Source organism: Pistacia vera, unplaced genomic scaffold, assembly GCF_008641045.1.
Source record: "Pistacia vera cultivar Batoury unplaced genomic scaffold, PisVer_v2 Contig609, whole genome shotgun sequence".
Classification (NCBI taxonomy): domain Eukaryota; kingdom Viridiplantae; phylum Streptophyta; class Magnoliopsida; order Sapindales; family Anacardiaceae; genus Pistacia; species Pistacia vera.
Window position 1 is genome coordinate 117,593 of NW_022196456.1, and position 22,452 is coordinate 140,044.

At 36.5% G+C, this 22,452-nt stretch overlaps 3 protein-coding genes across 18 annotated transcripts; 2 read left to right on the forward strand and 1 right to left on the reverse strand.

Annotated features, from left to right (window-relative positions):
- Positions 1 to 496: 496 nt before the first annotated feature.
- LOC116110616 (E3 ubiquitin-protein ligase RNF185-like) lies at positions 497 to 2,213 on the forward strand. The gene is made up of 2 exons (XM_031396836.1): positions 497 to 756; positions 1,258 to 2,213. The coding sequence occupies exon 2, from the start codon at positions 1,292 to 1,294 to the stop codon at positions 1,976 to 1,978; it is 687 nt and encodes a 228-aa protein (XP_031252696.1). The 5' UTR covers positions 497 to 756; positions 1,258 to 1,291; the 3' UTR covers positions 1,979 to 2,213.
- Positions 2,214 to 6,966: 4,753 nt separating this feature from the next.
- On the forward strand, positions 6,967 to 8,188 carry LOC116110615 (probable galacturonosyltransferase-like 1). The gene has a single exon (XM_031396835.1). It carries the CDS (start codon positions 7,105 to 7,107, stop codon positions 8,149 to 8,151), a length of 1,047 nt encoding a protein of 348 aa, XP_031252695.1. The 5' UTR covers positions 6,967 to 7,104; the 3' UTR covers positions 8,152 to 8,188.
- Positions 8,189 to 14,711: 6,523 nt separating this feature from the next.
- LOC116110604 (putative pentatricopeptide repeat-containing protein At1g19290) lies at positions 14,712 to 22,283 on the reverse strand. 16 transcript variants are annotated; one of them, XM_031396823.1, is made up of 7 exons: positions 19,195 to 22,283; positions 19,059 to 19,115; positions 17,698 to 18,779; positions 17,449 to 17,498; positions 16,822 to 17,046; positions 15,535 to 15,620; positions 14,712 to 15,125 (listed from the first exon to the last, which is right to left on the reverse strand). In XM_031396823.1, the coding sequence occupies exon 1, from the start codon at positions 22,197 to 22,199 to the stop codon at positions 19,314 to 19,316; it is 2,886 nt and encodes a 961-aa protein (XP_031252683.1). In that variant the 5' UTR covers positions 22,200 to 22,283; the 3' UTR covers positions 14,712 to 15,125; positions 15,535 to 15,620; positions 16,822 to 17,046; positions 17,449 to 17,498; positions 17,698 to 18,779; positions 19,059 to 19,115; positions 19,195 to 19,313. The 16 variants fall into 16 exon arrangements, with proteins under 16 accessions (XP_031252683.1, XP_031252674.1, XP_031252679.1 ...); XM_031396814.1 differs by having other exon boundaries at positions 16,822 to 18,082; positions 18,614 to 18,779; XM_031396819.1 differs by having other exon boundaries at positions 16,822 to 18,085; positions 18,614 to 18,779.
- Between the last annotated feature and the right edge of the window lie 169 nt (positions 22,284 to 22,452).

Genomic DNA, 22,452 nt, shown 5'->3' on the forward strand with positions numbered 1-22,452 from the left:
GCACGACCAGTCAGGTCTGACCAGTCTGTATCGTAACGCCAAATTCCTACCAGATTCTAGCGGTGGTAGTTAGAATCTGGTACTGTAGGTGGATAGGGGTATTTTTGTCATCTTACAAAATTTTTATATATTGGAGTGATTAGTTATATTAGCAAATTTAGAGGGTTTTTTTGTTAAATTTTAAATTTTACCTCTTAATAATATCCTATTTAACTATCCAATATTATTTTTAAAATCTTATCAATCTGAAATTTTGAGTATTAACATGTTATTGATATAATTTATATTATTTTATTAAAAATATATAAAAAATTTCCAGAATTCAAAGTCAAGAAAAAATTACTGTTTTTTTGGGTGGCACAGTTTCCACAGTGCGGGGGCAACGCTCATTGGTTTGGTAGACGTCTCAATCATACAGTTGAGGAACAATATAAAAAGGCACTTCTCAGTTATCAATTCGTAATTAACTTTTTACAATAAATAATTTCATTATGTAAAGGTTGTCTCTACACCGTCCGTCAAAAACGAATTACGTATCGGACGGTATGATAAAGATCTGGTTCAATTAGCCATCAGAATTGTGCCAGCTGGATTAATTACTCAATTTTTCCTGTCTTGAGATTCCTAAACCGGGGGCTAAGCATTGAAAATGCAAAAGGAACGTTTATAACAACACAAAATTCTTAGAACCATTTAAGAGTTCTTCTCATCCTTGCTGTTGACTTGGCGTCGCTCGCTCGATCTCTCTATTTTAAGGTTTGTTATCTTTCAATTTCTTTTAAACTTGGATAAGCATCCTCTTTATTAGTGTTTTTAATATTGTTTTACTTTCTGCGCTGGAGTTTTGTTGTATTTGTGCGATGGACATGGTAATTTCGTGATAGATCTGTTGTATTGATGGTCGAATTAATTCTGTGGAGTTTTGTCCGTGTGATTTGGAAATTTTTCGTGTTTATGCTATTATGTGATCAGAAAGACCACCGAAAATTTCATAATTTGGTAGGAAATTTCATGTTTAATTCTGTCGCATCTGGAATGTTCGATTTTCTGGAATTAAATATATTTCTATGTTTAAATTGGTGGTCCTGATTTTCCTTTAGTTGTAATTTGCATTATTCAAAGTACTTTGATCTTTTGAGAGGAATTGTTTGTGAAATCTTAGATTGTGATGCCAAAAAATCTGTATTACCAATTGAAGAACATTTTTATCATTTACAGAGTCCTGGTGTTAATACGTGTCTTAATTTGATCTCGTAGGTATTTGGGGGTTTGGAGGTGTAGCAAATTAGCAATGGCCAGTGGTTTTGGGGAATCAACAAGCAGGTCACCCCAAAGCCCTTCTTACTCTAACAGCAACAGTAATGGTGATGCTGGTAATTTTGAATGCAATATTTGCTTTGACTTAGCTCAAGATCCGATTGTGACTTTATGTGGTCATCTTTTCTGCTGGCCGTGCCTTTACAAATGGCTCCACATTCACTCTAATTATCGAGAATGCCCAGTATGTAAGGCCGTAATTGAGGAGGAGAAGTTAGTCCCTTTGTATGGCCGGGGAAAAACGTCAGCTGACCCGCGATCAAAATCCATCCCTGGTGTTAATATTCCAAATCGTCCCGCAGGGCAGAGACCAGAAACTGCTCCTCCACCAGAACCAAATCATTTTCATCAACATCAACATGGTTTTGGCTTTATGGGAGGGTTTGCACCAATGGCAACGGCAAGATTTGGGAATTTCACTTTATCTGCTGCTTTTGGTGGTCTCATTCCTTCGTTGTTTAACCTTCAGGTGCATGGGTTCCCGGATCCTGCCATGTACGGGGCAGCTGCTGGCTTTCCTTATGGGTTTACTAATTCATTTCATGGTGGTCATGCACACGGATATCCTCTGCATACCGGTCAAGGGCAGCAAGATTATTATCTAAAGAGACTGCTTTTGTTTATTGGTTTTTGTGTTCTTCTTGCTCTTATTTGGCAATAGGTATATCAACAATTTGAGCTCAAGGGCTAGCAGGTGTTGAGGCATGTCATCTATGCCGTGTCTGTAAATCTGTTAGTGCATATTCTCTTAACTCTTTTCTCTTTTCATTGTTATTATTTTTTCTTTTTGGGTGACTGAGAAATTGTTTATATCATACTTTTAGAAGTGTTGTAGTTTCTTTGATGTTTGTGCTTAGCATGTGGAATGCAACTTGTGCAATTTTTGTTTCTCAAGATCCATTTTTCTCCCCCCAATATATGGCTGGAATGGATTACAATGGTAGATCACGATTATCAACAGCAGTAAAGCAGCTTAGTATACCCTATTTAATTTGTCCCTGTGTAGCATTGAGTTTTAGACAAATAACAGTTTGTAAAATATTTGATTTTTATAGTTACTTTCAAACACTTTGTGGTCCTTTTCGTTTATTTTTTTGAGGATTTGGAAGGTGGCGCTCTGGTTGTGCTGGAAATAGTCAGAAAGAGAAAAAGTTATATATTGATTTTCTTATGGAAACTGTTTGGTTTACCAGAAAAAGTTTGTTATAAATATGCATTCCAATTAAAGCTGAAGTAAACATGTTGTTGTTGTAGGAGATAAGTGGTGGGTTACTCATATTTCTGTAGACTCTAGCGTCAAAATATTAACAACTGTTGTAAATTTAATTGAATTTTCCTCCTTTTGTCAATGAGATGGGGCGATGGTGAAGTTTGATAACATTAGCTCGTGCAAGTTCTGCTCATCTATCAAAATATTAACGTGTCTGTTAACTTTTGAAATTAGTCTAAAATCCTTAAGTGTTATAGGGATGTGGAAGTATTGCTAGTTATAGTTGTGATTTTAACATTTGTGCAATTTTGATGGATGGGATTGGATTGGATTACCTGCTTTTGTAATTAACATTTAAGAGGCCCTTCAGTGGCTGAATTTGGTGGTGGTCATTGTAGAACTCAATCAATTTAAATATGTGTTAATACTTTTCTCGAAGAAGTTCGACACGCGTGTATATTTGGGAGTTATTCAACTGGAAAACTGCTGCAGTTTTCTCTTTTTTAGTTACTTATGCTAGTTCCTTATTAAGGTTATAGATAATTAACTGAAGCTGTATTATGTATTGCCCCACCAGTTTAGACTGTGTTTCCTGAGTGTTAATGTTTCAGAATTTGTGTGTTATTATTTATTTAAATTTTTATAGCTCCACTTAAGAGCTCTACAATCAACTCGACTTTTTAGAGACCTTATATTGCCCGGGTTCGGTCAGTCATGACCAGTCGTGTGGGTGCTTTAGTGTCCATAGATCTTGATCTGTGATTGGATTCATGGGGATAAGTTCCGCAGAATAGTTGTTTAAGTCAGATTTGGCATATTTGGAATTGAATGTATGGCTGCTGCAGCATGATCCTCTGTATTATTCATCTGGTGAAGCTGCGACCTGTTTTAAAGTAAAGATAAAAAAATGTAAATTGGATAAGTAGTGGTAGTGATGGAGTAGTTGGAAAGGTGCCCTCACAACTACTACGCACTACACTTATGTCCTTGCTAAAGTGTCAGTGCTTAGAAAAGCTACGGGGACTTTACTAGAATACATCCATGGCACTCGTCACTACATGCAGGGTTCAGTTGATGATGCGTAGATCTGAGAAAAAGAGATTGAACAGTTCCTTATTTATTATGGAAAGTGTCACTATAATACCAGTCGGAAGGTCCGCATGTTCACTGCCAAACCCAAGTAGCCTTAGTTTCGGGTAGTGATGGCAATGGGCCGGGCCGGGACCGGGTACCCCTTAGCTCAGGCCCAAGCCCGACCTCATGACACAGGCCCAAGCCCGCTACGGGTATGATAGGCAAAGCCTAAGCCCGGCCCGACAGGTTTTTATAACCATAGGCCTGGCCCAAGCCCGCTTTTTAATAATGTTTATTTTTAATATTATAAATTTTAATTTTTTATTTTTAATTTTAGAAATAGTTTTTAAATTTAATTGAAGCTATTGCGCAATAATTTAAGCAATAATTGGACAATTAAAACTCCATAATATTTGATTATACTAACTTTTCAGCTGTGCATATAGTTAGTGAAATCCACTTTTACAAGTTGAACAAACCCATCTAACTCATTTAAAGTAATTTAACAGTTAAACCTTCAATATGGGATAAAAATTGAGGTTAGGGTTTGGGAAAAATAGATATAATATATATATATATATATATATATAATATATATATATATATGGATAATATTGTAATTAAATATAAGTATAAGGGTAAATTAGTAAAATTAATACTAAAATTTTCGGGACGGGCCGGGCCTAAAGATGTACCCATGCCCGGCCCGTACCGAGGTTGGGCCTTAAAATCAAGTCCAGGCCCAAGCCCAAGCCCCTAACCTCGGGTAAGCAGCCCTGGGCCGGGCGGGCCGGGTACCCGAAAATGTCAGGCCCATTGTCTCTCTAGTTTCGGGATGCTGCCCCATGATCTTAAAATCTTACTATTGGTTCTTTGTGTCAGAGAGCTCTGGCCCCTGGGAATAGGCTAACGGCGGGTGATTCACTAAGGGGAATAATATATTATACTTATAATTCAATCTACAAATTTTCTCTCACAATCTCATATAGTAATTACAATTGATCCCATTTATCCAATTACGAAATGTATGTCAGATTATTAAAGAAAGTTTATAAGATTAGAGTGTGTTAGTCTTTAGTTTTACTAAATTCATTTTGGGCATATATAGCTTCCTTAGTTGAGAGAATAAATTCATTTTTGTTTAACAACCGAAACACAAATGTATTTGTCGCATAACAAATATCAAACACCACCAGGCATATCTTGGAAATGATCAGCTTACACATATATAACTCCGTATAATTAATTTAATTTTGCTGTTGTATTTGTTGGAGCCCCATCAGTCAGAGAAAAAGATCTTCTCATGTATGTGTGTGGTTGGGCCATTTTGTAATAATTTATCGCCACAGAAAGGGTATCAGTTTGGTCCAGGATTCTTGTGGATATGTCCCTAATGCAATTTAGAATTGCCTAAACAGAGACCGTTGGCCCCCACAGAAAGCAACTCTACTCACAAATCACAATGATGGATGAACAGTTTCTGTTTTGTTTGTGCAGGACTCGTGGTCTTTGATTGTTCTCAGCTGAAGTTTAATGAATATCAATAATATATATTTATAAGAAATTTCAAAGATTTATATACAAAGTGAAGTGGTAAAAAATGAATAGAAGAGTGAAAACAAAAGTCAAACTTATTAAATCACTTTTCCATTCATTTTTTGCCACATCACTTTGTATGAGAATCTGTAAGATTTTGTGAAGTGTAGCATTACTCAATGAATATTGTGATCCAGTTTAAAGATAATGTTAGGTTGTGGCCCCTTATTCTGAAGACTCTAACTTTTTGAGCACATGGTTGGTTGATGAGAGTTAAACTCAGTCTTGCAAGCTTTTGGCTTGTTTGTGCACTAGTTTGCAACTCTGTTTTACTTGTAATATCTTATATTACCCAATCCATTCATTTTATATAAATGAAGAAAATATATTAGAGCGCATTTGTGGAAAAGCATGTTGTATTTATACTGTTTATATAGACTTCCACTGGTTCGAGATTAAAGACAGAAAACAAAGTGAGGGTGGACTCTCCCATTGTGTTCGTTAGGGGTGTTTGCGTACCTCAATTATTAATTAATTATTAAAAAGAGAGAAAGTTCTTATTTTTGCAAGTCGGGGAGTCGTCCATACTTGGTAGTGATATATGTGTAAGTGTACTTGGAAAAGAGAGTAGAGAGATTGACTAATCGGTAAGTGATCATGATGACCCACGCACGTTGAAGGCATGGTGTGGTCAGGTGTCGGTGACCATGTATAATGTCAACAATACTTTAATGCCAATTCATATGCATTTCTTAAGCAGACATCATCTCTCTCCCTCTTTTAATTTTGTTTAGTGTCACCCATACACAATCCCATATGTTGCCATGAGTTTGGCTTGTTTACATTGTACCTGGGAGGATTTTTAGCCTTTTTGTACGGCTGCCAGTGCTGGGAATTATGACACAGTAATGGGCAAGCAGCCCCTACTCAGAAAACACCAGTAACCTCCTTTTATTTACCATCAATGAGGGCATATTGTAAATCCTTGTTTATTACTTTGTATGGAGCTCAGACGGCAAGACTTGTAATTCTTCTTGTCTTGGGAAAAAGGCAAGGCATTTAACATCAAAATGGCAAAACAATATATTAATTTGGTTAAAAGAGAGCAGACTTGGTCACAAAGCATGATATTGGTTGCTCCAGCGTATTTTTCACGGACTGCGATAGTTCAACCTATATAAAAATAAAATTTGAAGCATCAATTTCAAATATTTTTTTAATAGAATAATCAAATTGCAGCTTTCACAGTCTGTGAAATTTTCTTGATGTTTTCGAGTTAATGGTAACACGAGTGGACTCGGGGATTTAAGGGTTAACCAGGCCACATACACCTCTGTTTTGTCTTGCCTTTTTTCAGCATAAAGTAGAATCTCTATTGCATTATCGCTTTCATAATTTAAAGAAAAGCCATTGGTTTTGGCAAATACGCGTACAATTAAAAAGTACTCAATTTTACTTTCTTTAGTGTATATATATATATATAACAAAGCGTCTTTATAACTCAATATAAATACGCGTACAATTAGAAAGTACTCAATTTTACTTTCTTTAGTATATATATATATATATAACAAAGCGTCTTTATAACTCAATATATATTATATACTGTATATGTATTCTTTTACCTTCCAAAGACAACTTTCATCTATGCCTAATGAGTAAAATACATTTATTTTTATAATAATATAACTTCAAAGGGAGGTGGAAAGAGATGTAGGACCTTACCGGACCCGTAGCCCAAAAGGGTACAATACAAATCACTGAAGAACTGGAACCAATGTGAATCAGTCAGAAAAATTCTTGACTAAGTTCACTTTCTCGGGCTCTGCAGCCCCTGCCCCTCCTCTCTTAAAATTTCTTTTTATAATCAAAACCGTGTTTCAAGTTTTAAATCTCAAATCTTACTCTCAATAAAAACCAAACACCTCTCACTCCCTCTTTCCAAATCTTTTCTCGACAAAAAAATTATGCCTCCTAAATCGCCTCTATTCTTTCCTTTCCTCTTACTCCTACTTACTCTCTTAACCATCGCCACCAATGCCACTCAACATTTCAAAGAAGCTCCCCAGTTCTACAATTCCCCGGACTGTCCTTCCCTTTTTTGTGATGACGAAGATACTGAAACCACCGTTTTCTGCTCCGATCAAGCCATCCACGTCGCTATGACCCTTGATTCTACCTACATTCGTGGTTCCATGGCAGCTGTTCTTTCTGTCCTCCAACACTCCTCTTGTCCCCAAAATATTGCCTTCCATTTTGTTGCTTCTGCCTCTGCCAACACCTCACTTCTACGTGCCACCATCTCCTCTTCCTTCCCTTATTTAAATTTCCGGGTTTATTCATTTGATGACTCCGCCGTCTCTGGACTCATTTCTACATCAATTCGTTCAGCTCTCGATTGCCCTCTAAACTACGCTCGCAGTTATTTAGCCAATATTTTACCTTTATGCGTAAGACGAGTTGTTTACCTTGACTCGGATTTAGTCCTGGTGGATGATATAGCCAAACTTGCAGCCACTGATCTTGGTAAAAATTCAGTGCTTGCTGCTCCAGAATATTGTAATGCCAATTTCACTTTATATTTTACACCGTCCTTTTGGTCTAATCCCTCCCTGTCTCTAACTTTCGCAAACCGTAAAGCTTGTTATTTTAACACTGGTGTAATGGTGATCGATCTTGATCGGTGGAGAGGAGGTGATTATACGACCAAGATTGAAGAATGGATGGAGCTACAAAAGAGAATGAGAATATACGAATTGGGTTCATTGCCTCCATTCTTGCTAGTATTTGCAGGGAATATAGTGCCAGTTGATCATAGATGGAATCAACATGGACTTGGTGGGGATAATTTTAGAGGGCTTTGCAGGGATTTACATCCGGGTCCTGTTAGTCTTTTACACTGGAGTGGTAAAGGTAAGCCATGGGCTAGGCTCGATGCTAACCGCCCCTGCCCCTTGGATGCTCTGTGGGCTCCTTATGATCTCCTACAGACTCCATTTGCTTTGGATTCTTGAGAAAAAAATAATTTCAATAGTCAAGTTATGTTTCTCAAGAAGGNAAATATTTCAGGTACCTCACTGTTCCCTCCCATCGCATGTACCATAGCAGCTAACAAATCAACATCTGCTAGTGAAAAACAGAGCGTTTTCAAATTAATATTTGCAAATTAATCACACAAGCTGGAGGAACATATAAAGGAACATATAAATAATCAAAGCAAATATATAAACAATACCCGTAGTTGCACTTTAATATGTTTTAATAATCTGTAAAAGTTCATCTTTATCTAGGATTTAATAGTCTCCAAACAATTTAGCCATACCGCTGAGTGAACCATAAATACTGGAGCAGGAGTTACAAGGCTGGACGCATACACAAATCCTTCAGTTTTCTGGCGGATTTTATCTCAAAAAAAAATCGATGGCTTCGGTGGTTCCAAGATATAAGACATGGAAGCAACATTCTGAAAACCCAACTGCAGTCTGAAATGCGGTCCAAGTCCCAAATACCAGCACGCATTAATGATCTCGGTGTTTCATCCTCCGCGGGACAAGAACCTGACAGGTTGTGACATTTCAACAAATGAAAGCATTGTCATAAAGTAACAGCATAATCTCCATCCAGAAATATTCCACTAGGGCCACTTGAAGTTCGGATGTGTGCTCATGAGTGTGTCGGTGACAGTGAGTATGTCTGAACCCACTATTAGGCACTGGTAACAAAATATGGCCTGCTAGAAACAATAAATTTTTTTAGCTGAAGTATCCACAAAGAGATCAAAACAATCTACACAAGACAACAATTTGAGAATCTGCTTATAATAATCTCCCCTCTCCTGTCAGCAAAACGGGGGGTGGGCCGGATATGGGTCGGGTCAAACGAGTACAGGCATTTATACAGATCGATATATACGAGTTCAATATTTTAGACCTGCCCTACCTTAACCGGTACGGTGGACCCGTTTTTTTCTCTCTCCGATTTTAGTTTTTATTTCACCCCTAATAGTTTTCATTAGACAATTACACCCCCAAAATTCCTGCAGTTTTAATTTTTACATTTACACCCCTAAATCAACTACGCTAAATTCAATTCAATTAAAAATTAAACAAATAGGAACCAAAAAAAACAAATAACACATAAACAAACAATAACATATAACAACCAATAATGGTGTGTATGTATATCGTTACATCAATTCAACCAACTAAGAAAACAAATATACCTGGCCATAGCATTTGCAATAGGTACTACATTTAACAAACTTGATAATTTTTTTCCCTACAGGAATCCTGTTGCTTACATTACTCGTGCAACCACAAAACTTGGAACAAAGCTAGCTCCCTTCATGGCAGCTTTTTCATCAGGGACCCAAAGTAACCCCAGAGTGCTTAAGGTATAATTGGCAACTCAGTTTCCTTAAACATAGATCTTGAGCCATCTGAATGGGTAATAATTAGATTTGTACATAGTTTCAGCCTGATATCACAGCTCCAGGTGAGTGTTCACCTGATTGGAGTCCTGCAGCAATTAATCTGTAATGACTTCATCTATAATGAGTTGGAAATTTCTAACTCCTTCAGCTTAGAAAGTCATGATAAAAGTGGAAAATTAGAGGTTAAATAAATTGCCAAACATAAAAATTTAGAGACAACAATTCATGCCAAATTCTTCACTCGGTCTCAACTAAAAAAAAAAAGCATATAAACTATTTATCGAAAAGACGGTTAAAAACTACTAAAAAACACACCATAGAAACAAAAAACAACGAAAAACACAACCCAGCTAACATAATCAATTCAAAAAATCAGCAAACAAATAGTTAAATTCTAGGGTAGCATGGCATTCATGGCTCATTTTGGAGAAAAATAAATAAAAAAATCCACGTAAACCATCATTAGCAACTACACTAAAGACAGTAGAAAAACTTACCATGAACAATGGAGCTATGTAATAATCTCCTTGAAGATAATCAAACGATCTCGTCACCTTCTGCTATATCAAACACAATATCCGCTGCAATAAATGAATCAAGAAATTTCACAATTTTAACTAATCCAAATAACTTGTAAGAACAATTTAGGAATACCACCTCACATGGTAGCCAATACAAAAGCTTCTTCCCAAATCTTGAGCATAAAATACTCATGTAATTGACGATTCAATTCATTCAAACAAATAATTAAATGGAAGCCACTAGAAAAGTTTCCGATTCTCCATTCCCTGAACTCTACATTGATTCTTGCAATTTGGTAAATTTCCTCTCTGCCCAAACAACTCAAACCAAATTGTATCTAATTTATTCTCACGTTTTCACATTTCCTCTCCCACAACTAAAACCAGATTAAAACTAAGTACAATTATAATTTTCTCACTTTTTCATATTTGCTCTCTGTCCACAACACTCAAACTAGATTAGAACTAAATTAAATTCACATTTCTCTCACTTTCTCACATTTTCTTTCTACCCAATTTTCTCCGCCCAAACAACTCAAAGAAGATTAAAACCAGAAAATTCTATTTTCTTCCACTTTCTCAAATTTTCTCTCCGTCAAATAACTCAACCAGATTAAGAATAAATAAATTCTCATTTTCTCATGTTTCTTTCCATCCAAACAAGTCAAACATAAAACTAAAGTAGAAATTATAATTTGCTCTCACTTTCTCATTTTCTCTCCGTCTAACAACTCAAATATTATCAAAAGTAAGTACAATTATTGAAAGTATTTCATTTCATTAAAAGTTTTCAGACTGGATTTGGACCGTTCACTTTTCTTCCTACTATCTCTTATTAGCCATTCATGTCATTTGGCTGTTCTTCGCTACTCTCATTTTGTCTCCGCTCAACAACTCAAACTAGATTAAAACGAGTCAAATAAGTGAAAGTATTCATATCTTTCAAAGCTAATCATTTAAAAAATTTGTGCAAACATCAGTCACCATTTTAAGGAAAAACAGTTTTGGTAATATAAATTTCAGTGACTAGCAAATACACATAACCGATAATAATTGATTCCAGTATACATCCCTTATCCATTTAAGTAAACCCCACTGCAAAACCCATCAACCAGGAACCCAACACAAACACACTCAAACACTAGATCGACGTACAGGAAAGCTCACACAGAATCTGTCAAAAAAATAAAAACAACACAGAAATTAGGTTAAGGATTCATTACCAGCCGACGAGAATGAGTGATCGACCGACGACTATGGTACTGCCGAACTAGGAATGGGAATGACGGACGGTGATGAACTGACGAACTGACAAAGGGAGACACAGAGACAGGGAGTTGAACTTTAGGCACGAAGAAGACTGATGACTGATGAGAGATGAGAGGCAGAGAGATTTGAGTTACTGAGAGTCTGAGAGATGAGATGCGGACGATCTGAGACTGGAAGATCAGAGATGAGATGAGATGGAGACTGTGAGAGGCGTGAGCTTGAATGCTATGAAAACTTAGGGATTCAAATTCACTAGTGAACTATGATGAATAGTGACCAACAAATACGAGTGCCCGAAGATGCCCGCGGGTTCACCTTATAAACCATGAGTATTTGACCGGATACGGGTACGGGTCTCAAAAAATGGTTTAATGTATTGGATCCGTACCCTATATTTTTACTCGTCGGCCGACCCGCGGGTCCAGACCCGTTTTGCCAGGTCTATGACAAGCAGTTCCATCCTTTGTTCAACTTAATCACTATCCGAAAATTTCGAGCAGAGTAATACAGAAGGTTATTCTACATAAAGATTGGTACACAGAAATAGGGTTCATGGTACTGATTGAACAAGTCTTGCTTTGCGTCGCCATTGGATATGTGGATTATGTTATACGTGACAATTTCTCAAATCTTGCCGTCTAATGTCATTTTCCAAAATTATGTCAATAATAATTCCCCACATAATCTCAATCTCCTTTAAATATCTTCTGTTTAAAATACAAAAAATTAGTTTTGGACTATAAGATATAATTCAAAATTTTGAATTTATATATTTAATATCTATAATAACATTTTTTTTGTTGGGTATCTTCGAAATTTTGTTGTTATAATTTAAATGACCTATATAGAGTATAATAGTATCTAAGTCCGTGGATTTTAAATCCAATGGTAATATTACTTTAGTAGTTATGAATATGAAGAGTGTGTATGTGCGGTGCTTGATTGATTTTACAGTATTTAAATATTTATAACAGCGAATTGGTTGACGGTGGAGGTGGAAAGTCATGGTCAAGAGTTGGTAGCGATGCCAGATCTAAAACTAGAAGTTTTCTTTGGGTTTTACAATCTCAAACTATTCTTTCATAGACTTTTTAAGTCATCAAATAAATTATTTTAAAAAACGCGTTTGTGTGCGGAATCAAACCCTAACAACAACAGTAATACTACACTTACCGATTAAGCTACCGATTTTCACATACCGACCCACCTGTCCAATTACCCAAATCTCAAAATTTAACTCAATTCACATGAGTCAGTATGTCAAATCGGTAGTTTAATCGGTAACTCAAACATTATTGTAACAACAAAATAAGATGAAGAAGCAAATTTATGGAGCCATAACCTCAATGGTTCGTATGACGGTTAAGGATGTTTATTCATTTCTTTAAATTTTTAAATTTAAACCTTGGGATCATCAACTATAATAACATTATGATTTATTTAGACCTTTAAGTTTATAGGGTGTTCAACAGACTTCGAGGATTAGTTGAAATACCCGTAAACTGGTTGGACATCGTGGTTATTAAAAAAAAAAAAAGAAATTTCATGGAGCCATGCCTTGCTTCACAGCCTGATCCTTGTGACTTTTTCTTTAGTCTTTCATATGCACATCTTTAGTTATATGAGCTTCGGAAGCTTCATTATTATTCTAATAATGGATGGTTAAACTAGCTAAAGACTTGTATTAACTGAGACTTTTCACCATGCATGGTTACATATATCTGTTAATTAAGTATGATTTATTATGTTTAAAGATAGTTTGGATAACTTAAAACTTGAAGAGGATGAGAGAAAGACTGAAAGAGACTGCATAACCAATAAGCATCAGAAATTTTTTTCCATTTAAATATTGCTGTTGGCTTGTGAAATAAGCACATTTTTGTTGAAAATCATACGATTGAACATGTTCCACACGTACTTTAATTTCTTGGACATAATTGAAGCAAGTATTTTGTAGTTTTATGGGGGATTGACTCAAATCCATTGAATAAATAATTTCTTTCTTCCTCTTCTTCATGTGGAAAGGAATTTGTACCTTAAGAAATAATAAGGTTTTTGTAACTAGATATTTCTGTAAAAGCAATATTAAAATTATAAGAGGTATCTCTCTGTATGAAGTAAAGCAATGGTTAGAACCGATTTTGGTGTATTTCTAGATATGGCTATTTCTTCTCCTCTTTCACATATCATGGACGTACCTGAGAATCTAAGTAACAGCCCTTCCCTGCCCAGTTAGATGGGCCGCATCTTTCTGTCTACCAATCTTTCATATTCTAAGTTGTCACTTGTATTAGATGATAATGTTTACCTTACAGAGTAAACGTATCATTTTTCTAACTCAAGAACACCACTTGTTTTGTGAGAATGTCAATTTTCATCGTTGCTAGTTTTCTACTTTTCTTCCAATGATAAATCACGACCACACCCCTCACTGTAATTGAATAATTATATTGAACTCTAACCCCACTCAAACGATTGGGTGTAGGTTTAAGTCCATGTATGACTGCGACTGTGATGGGCATCTCATCTCATCTCATAGAAAGTTGGCTTTAAGAGTCGGTGAAATTTTATATTCTTCCCTCTTGTCATTTCAATTATTAAACGAAAAGGAGAACATGAATGGAGTGTGATGGATGCAATACGACGACATTCATATTCATAGTCTGTATCCGCCTTCAGCTCCCACCAACTTTACCATAATTTGCTTCATACTAGACAGTTTAAGCTTCCTACTTACTGCACATTAATGTGGACCTTTTCTACCCGGTTTCAAAATGACCCACTAACTTATGTACTATAAATAAACTACGTTATGAATGGTCTAAATTTCTGAATCAATTGGTTGAGACATTACTAAAGCATTCTCCCTTTTAGTTGACAAAATAACATTAATCTAACATCAACCAGTGTGTAATAATATATTTTGTATATGGAGCCAAAAAGTTTGCAGAAAATGCAATGGGCAGATGCATGATACTTACATTAATTAATGATCCTGATAATTCACTAGTGTAATTTTGTTATCAATCTTTGTGTATGAAAAGTAGACCTGGCAAAACGGGTGGGTGGGCCGGATATGGGTCGGGTCAAACGAGTACAGGCATTTATACAGATCGATATATACGAGTTCAATATTTTAGACCCGTGCCCTACCTTATACCGGTACGGGTGGACCCGTTTTTTTCTCTCTCCAGATTTTAGTTTTTATTTCACCCCTAATAGTTTTCAATTATGACAATTACACCCCCAAAATTCCTGCAGTTTTAATTTTTTACATTTATACCCCCTAAATCAACTACGCTAAATTCAATTCAATTAAAAATATAAACAAATAGGAACCAAAATAAACAAATAACACATAAACAAACAATAACATATAATACAACCAATAATGGTGTGTATGTATATCGTTACATCAATTCAACCAACTAAGAAAACAAGCATACCTGGCCATAGCATTTGCAATAGGTACTACATTTAACAAACTTGATAATTTTTTTCCCTAACAGGAATCCTGTTGCTTACATTACTCGTGCAACCACAAAACTTGGAACAAAGCTAGCTCCCTTCATGGCAGCTTTTTCATCAAAGGGACCCAAAAGTAACCCCAGAGATGCTTAAGGTATAATTGGCAACTCAGTTTCCTTAAACATAGATCTTGAGCCATCTGAATGGGATAATAATTAGATTTGTACATATGTTCAGCCTGATATCACAGCTCCAGGAGTGAGTGTTCAGCCTGATTGGAGTCCTGCAGCAATTAAATCTGTAATGACTTCAATCTATAATGAGTTGGAAATTTCTAACTCCTTCAGCTTAGAAAGTCATGATAAAAGTGGAAAATTAGAGGTTAAATAAATTAGCCAAACATAAAAAATTTAGAGACAACAATTCATGCCAAATTCTTCACTCGGTCTTCAACTAAAAAGAAAAGAAAGCATATAAACTATTTATCGAAAAGACGGTTAAAAACATACTAAAAAACACACCAATAGAAACAAAAAAACAACGAAAAACACGAACCCAGCTAACATAATCAATTCAAAAAATCAGCAAGACAAAATAGTTAAATTCTAGGGTAGCATGGCATTCATGGCTCATTTTGAGAAAAATAAATAAAAAAATCCACGTAAACCATCATTAGCAACTACACTAAAGACAGTAGAAAAACTTACCATGAACAATGGAGCTATGTAATAATCTCCTTGAAGATAATCAAACGATCTCGTCACCTTCTGCTGATAATCAAACACAATATCCGCTGCAATAAATGAAATCAAGAAATTTCACAATTTTAACTAATCCAAATAAACTTGTAAGAACAATAATTTAGGAATACCACCTCACATGGTAGCCAATACAAAAGCTTCTTCCCAAATACTTGAGCATAAAAAATACTCATGTAATTGACGATTCAATTCATTCCAAACAAATAAATTAAATGGAAGCCACTAGAAAAGTTTCCGATTCTCTCAATTCCCTGAACTCTCAGATTTCTTGCAATTTCGTAAATTTCCTCTCTGCCCAAACAACTCAAACCAAATTGTATCTAATTTATTCTCACGTTTTCACATTTCCTCTCCCAACAACTAAAACCAGATTAAAACTAAGTACAATTATAATTTTCTCACTTTTTCATATTTGCTCTCTGTCCAAACAACTCAAACTAGATTAGAACTAAATTAAATTCCAATTTTCTCTCACTTTCTCACATTTTCTTTCTACCCAATTTTCTCCGCCCAAACAACTCAAAGAAGATTAAAACCAAGAAAAATTCTTATTTTCTTCCACTTTCTCAAATTTTCTCTCCGTCAAAATAACTCAACCAGATTAAGAATAAATAAAATTCTCATTTTCTCATGTTTCTTTCCATCCAAACAAGTCAAACAATAAAACTAAAGTAGAAATTATAATTTGCTCTCACTTTCTCATTTTCTCTCCGTCTAAACAACTCAAATATATATCAAAAGTAAGTACAATTATTGAAAGTATTTCATATCATTAAAAGTTTTTCAGACTGGATTTGGACCGTTCACTTTTCTTCCTACTATCTCTTATTAGCCATTCATGCTCATTTGGCTGTTCTTCACTACCTCTCATTTTGTCTCCGTCCAAACAACTCAAACTAGATTAAAACTGAGTCAAATAAGTGAAAGTATTTCATATCTTTCAAAGCTAATCATTTAAAAAATTTGTGCAAAGACATCAGTCAACATTTTTAAGGAAAAACAGTTTTGGTAATATAAATTTCAGTGACTAGCAAATACACATAACCGATAATAATTGATTCCAGTATACATCCCTTATACATTTAAGTAAACCCCACTTGCAAAACCCATCAACCAGGGGAACCCAACACAAACACACTCAACGACATAGATCGACGTACAAGGAAAGCTCACACAGAATCTGTCAAAAAAATAAAAACAAACACAGAAAATTAGGGGTTAAGGATTCATTACCAGCCGACGAGAATGAGTGATGGCGACCGACGACTATGGTACTGCCGAACTAGGAATGGGAATGACGGACGAGTGATGAACTGACGAACTGACAAAGAGGGAGACACAGAGACAGGGAGTTGAACTTTAGGCACGAAGAAGACTGATGACTGATGAGAGATTGAGAGGCAGGAGAGATTTGAGTTACTGAGAGTCTGAGAGATGAGATGCGGCCACGATCTGAGACTGAGAGATCAGAGATGAGATGAGAGTGAGACTGTGAGAGGCGTGAGCTTGAATGCGTGATGAAAACTTAGGGATTCAAATTCACTAGTGAACTGAATAGTGAATAGTGACCAACAAATACGAGTGCCCGCAGATGCCCGCGGGTTCACCCGTATAAACCATGAGATATTTGACCGGATACGGGTACGGGTCTCAAAAAAATGGGTTTAATGTATTGGATCCGTACCCTATATTTTTTACTCGGGTACGGGCCGACCCGCGGGTCCAGACCCGTTTTGCCAGGTCTAATGACAAGCAGTTCCATCCTTTGTTCAACTTAATCACTATCCGAAAATTTCGAGCAGAGTAATACAGAAGGTTATTCTACATAAAGAGATTGGTACACAGAAATATTTCAGGTACCTCACTGTTCCCTCCCATCGCATGTACCATAGCAGCTAACAAATCAACATCTGCTAGTGAAAAACAGAGCGTTTTCAAATTAATATTTGCAAATTAATCACACAAGCTGGAGGAACATATAAAGGAACATATAAATAATCAAAGCAAATATATAAACAATACCCGTAGTTGCACTTTAATATGTTTTAATAATGTGTAAAAGTTCATCTTTATCTAGGATTTAATAGTCTCCAAACAATTTACCCATACCGCTGAGTGAACCATAAATACTGGAGCAGGAGTTACGAGGCTGGAGGCATACGATTTTATCTCAAAAAAAAATCGATAGCATCAGTGGTTCCAAGATATAAGACATGGAAGCAACATTCTGAAAACCCAACTGCAGTCTGAAATGCGGTCCAAGTCCCAAATCCCAGCACGCATTAATGATCTTGGTGTTTCATCCTCCGCGGGGCAAGAACCCGACAGGTTGTGACATTTCAACAAATGAAAGCATTGTCATAAAGTAACAGCATAATCTCCATCCAGAAATATTCCACTAGGGCCACTTGAAGTTCGGATGTGTGCTCATGAGTGTGTCGGTGACAGTGAGTATGTCTGAACCCACTATTAGGCACTGGTAACAAAATATGGCCTGCTAGAAACAATAAATTTATTTTGCTGAAGTAACCACAAAGAGATCAAAACAATTACACAAGACAACAATTTGAGAATCTGCTTATAATAATCTCCCCTCTCCTGTCCCAGAAGAAAAACAAAGTATACAAAAATTAACCAAAAATCTCTTCCTAGTTGAGATGAATAGCTGATGAGGAGTCTTGAACTTCCTTCAAAACCGAAGTCCACAAAATGCCACTAGTATGGTGTGCTACAATGTTAAAGAGTTCCACCATTTAGAAACACATCAATCTTGTTCTGTCTTCAATCCGATACACATCATCGAAATAACTTTTATCATGAAGAATTCACAAATGCCCATTTATAAGTCCGAGACCAACAACATACAAGGAAATGACAATTCCTAAACGTTTTATAAGAACGCTGATATCTTTAACTTTATCAAATTAAAAACAAGTCTTCTGTTCCATTTTCATTCTTTTTAATCTGAACTTCTAAGCTCGCCAAAGTTTAAAACTGAAGGTAATAACAAAACCGCAGTACATACCAGATCACTTCTTTGGAGCATGAATGCTGCATGATCCAGCACTGTCTTTGAAAAGTTCTTAACCAAAATCACTCTTACACAATTTCTCTCTTTAGATTTGTGGGGTCGCTTCAAACTTAATTTTATCACATTTTAAGAAATTTGGCATACATGTTGACATCATTTTCTGCAAAGAAAATAAACAGCACACCAACTTGATGCAGATGATTGCTATATATAATAGAATGAAGAATATTTACAGATTCCAAACAGTTTAAGCATACAGATAAAACTTGAAAGAGAAAGCCATTTTCTACCTTTGCACAAGAGCAAGAGTGTGAGCTGATTCATGCTAAAAATAGTTTCACACTCCCAAGTTTTAGATTGGTCATGCTAAAAACTTGTTCATACTCCCAAATTAGTTCCAATTATAAGAAAAAAACAAGTAATTAGGCTTCCAAACTACCTTTTTCTGACATAGCACTCAGCAGCCAAATTTTGGGACCAAGCGAATGATTATATCCTGCACCATGTGAATCATCTTTACTTGGGGAATCTTGCAAACAAGAAGTAAACACATCTGTGCTTCTGATGCACATTACCTGGGGTCTTGATGATCAATGAGAAGTACGTGGGCCTCCTGTCTCAGAGCTTGAAAGTCCAAAGGCAATGGCCAAACTCAAAATCATCCCTACCAATGACATAGTCCATTGATCATTCATCAACAAGCAGCTTGAGAAACATCATATGAGTCAGGCAAAGCAGCAGACTCTGTCATCTCAATTGGTTTATCATAGACAACACTAGATGGGAAACAACTGAAATGCATCATGTTATGAAGCTTGGAGATCTTCTTTACATCTCCGCATTTAACAGAACCTAGGACCAACTTAGATAACATGACAAGATTTTGATCCACGCCTAACTTAATCATCTGACCTAAAAGCTTCATTGATTCTTCTCTATCTCCTTGCTCACAAAGTGCTTTTATCAAGGTAGAGTAGGTAATAACGGAAGGAGCAATCCCTTCTTTAATCATTTTGCATTTCAAATTAAAGGCCTTTTGGGTATTACCAGTTTTACAGTAACCATCAATCAGAATATTATAGGTTATGACATTAGGGGCCAACCCTTTCAGGTGAAGTTTGTGGAAAAGCCTCAGTGCTCGGTCCAGTTTTCCTGATTTACACAAACCGTTTATTAGAGCATTGTATGTGGCAATGTTTGGAACGAGAGCCCTTTTCAGCATTTCATCCCGTAACTTGAAAGCTTCAGTGACATCACCAGCAGCTGCATAGGCATGAATCAGGGTACAGTAGGTAAAATTGTCTGGAGTAAAGCCCGAAAGCAACAAAGCTGAGAAAACACTTCTTGCATCATCAACCTTCCCAGACTTGCAGAGTCCGGCAATAGCTATATTGTACACCACATTGTTGGGCATATCAAAACTTTTGGCACTTTCATCAAGGGAGTCGGCAATTTTCTGAGCATCCAGACTAATAACATCGGTCTTGAGGAGTTTGAGATTTGGAAAAAGATCAAAATCCACAATTTTCAGCAAAAGCATATTTGCTTCATCAATCCTACCAAGTCCAAACAGGGTGCTAACAATTTTGCTGCACATAATCACATTTGAGGCAAATCCCTTCTCTGTCATCTCGAAATATGCAGTAAAAGCTTTATCCAGCATCCCTACATCACACCAACCAATAACAAGGGCCCCATAGGTTACAGCATTAGGTGATAACCCTGAATTCTGCATTTCAGCAAGAAGATCCACCACTATACTTAATTTCCTAGACCTAAAGGCTCCACTAATAAGAGAATTATACATTTCAATGGAAGGAAAAACCGCTTCCCTTTCCATTACATTTTTAATCTTAAAAGCTTCTTCAATATTTCCAACTTTACAATAGCCATCACTAAGGATTCTATATGTTACTTTGTCAGGCAAACATCCCAACTCCTTCATCCTGTCAAAAATCTGCTGTGCTTCAATCATTTTTCCCATCTTACATAATCCATTAATCATTGTATTGAAAGCAATTGTGTTTTTGGAGAAACCCCTGGCTAATATATTGTTCCAAAGTCTTATTGCGCCATCGAGATCTCCCATCTTGAACAAAATGTCAAGCAGAGTACAATAGCCAACCACATTAGGAGGCACACCTCTTTTCAACATCATACACCACAGGTGCAAAGCATCATCAAATGCACCCACACGACGCAAACCTTTGAGAAGAGTATTATAAGTAACAACAGTAGGAGGGATTCCTTCACGAAGCATCTCATCACAAAGCTTGAAGGCCTCACTCATATTATTTAATCTGCAATACCCATCCAGTAATGTATGATAACTGAACGAATCTGGCCTTAAGTTCCAATCTCCCATACATCTTAACACTCGTTTTGCTTGACTAATTTGACCAAGTTTACAGTGGCCATTAATTAAAGAGTTACAAATAAGCAGATTCATCTTCAACCCTGCCTTCAGCATCTCATTCCGAACCCTATTAGCATCGTCAACTTTACCTACTCTACAATACCCATCTATCAGAACCCCATAAGCACATTCATCGACGACAATATCCTGCTCATCATTCATCCTTTGAAGTACCTTCTCGGCTTCCTCCATCTTACCTTGTTTGCAATAACCCTTAATCAACAATGTATATGAAACCACATTTCTCGAAATCCCCTTTTCACACATCAATTCTAACACCTCTTTTGCACCCTTAATATCTCCTAAACCAACATATCCATGCATCAAACTATTGTAAGACACCACATTCAATTCGAACCCCAGATTCTCCATTTCCTTCACGAACTCCACAGCCTTTTCCACCCTCTTCTCCTTACAATACGCATTAACCATTATTGAACACGTAAAAACATCGGGCACAATCCCAACTCTAATCATTTGCTCATAAACACGCAACGCAATATACGTTTCATCCCTTTTAACCAAATTACTTAACAAAGAATTACAAGACCTCAAACTTGGGACACGGCCATACTTTCCCATATTATCGAACACGTGCAATGCATTCTTTAGCATGCCTCTCTCAGCATAAATTTTCAATATCATATCGAAAACAAGAGGCGAAAATGTAAATTCATTATAAACCTTAACGAGCTCATCCCAAATTAAGAACCCTGAATAATTATTCCGACATAAGCCAACCAATTCGTGTAAACACTCTCGGGTTTCATCGTACATTCGAGCACGTGACAAGATGTGAACAATCTTGCAATAAGACTTAATACTTGGCCTGAAATTTTGTTGCTTTGAAGCTAATTCAAAAAACCCCAAGCAAGCCTTAGGATTTAGTCTTAGTTTCTGCAGCACTGAATCGAGGAGATCATCTGAGTAGTCAAAAGAAAGGTTGCTAAGGGCCTCGTAACGACCCAGGACAAGGATACGAGTAATCCGTTCGATCAATTCGGGTTGGCTTAGCTTGTATTCGTGGCGGGGCTTCCAGTGGAGGAAACGGCGCGCGTGAAGACGAGAGAGATGGTGAAGAGTGGAAAATAGAGAGTACCTGAGCATTGCAGGAGAGAAAATTTTGATATTGTAGTTGTTGTTGAAGACACTGCATCTTAACATCGATAAAATTATCAGCCATTAGTTCTGAAGCAACGAATGCATTTTGAAGGTGCTTTGGGGACGATGAGTGGAGCAAGTGAAATGGTGCTGTGTTCTTACTAAACGTTTGTTGCTGAGAGTTTACATATCGTTAAGCCCGTAAAGGTAGTTGAGTTCTTGTTCTTATTATGGGCCTCATATTCTAGGACCCATTGCCCACCTAAACACAAATTCCTGCATCCACTAAGCCCACTTACACAACAGAGCCTTGTGA

Excerpts from the sequence above, each read along its gene's own strand:
- LOC116110604 (XM_031396820.1), bottom strand. The coding sequence starts at position 22,199 with ATGTTAAGATGCAGTGTCTTCAACAACAACTACAATATCAAAATTTTC.
- LOC116110615 (XM_031396835.1), top strand. The coding sequence starts at position 7,105 with ATGCCTCCTAAATCGCCTCTATTCTTTCCTTTCCTCTTACTCCTACTT.
- LOC116110616 (XM_031396836.1), top strand. The coding sequence starts at position 1,292 with ATGGCCAGTGGTTTTGGGGAATCAACAAGCAGGTCACCCCAAAGCCCT.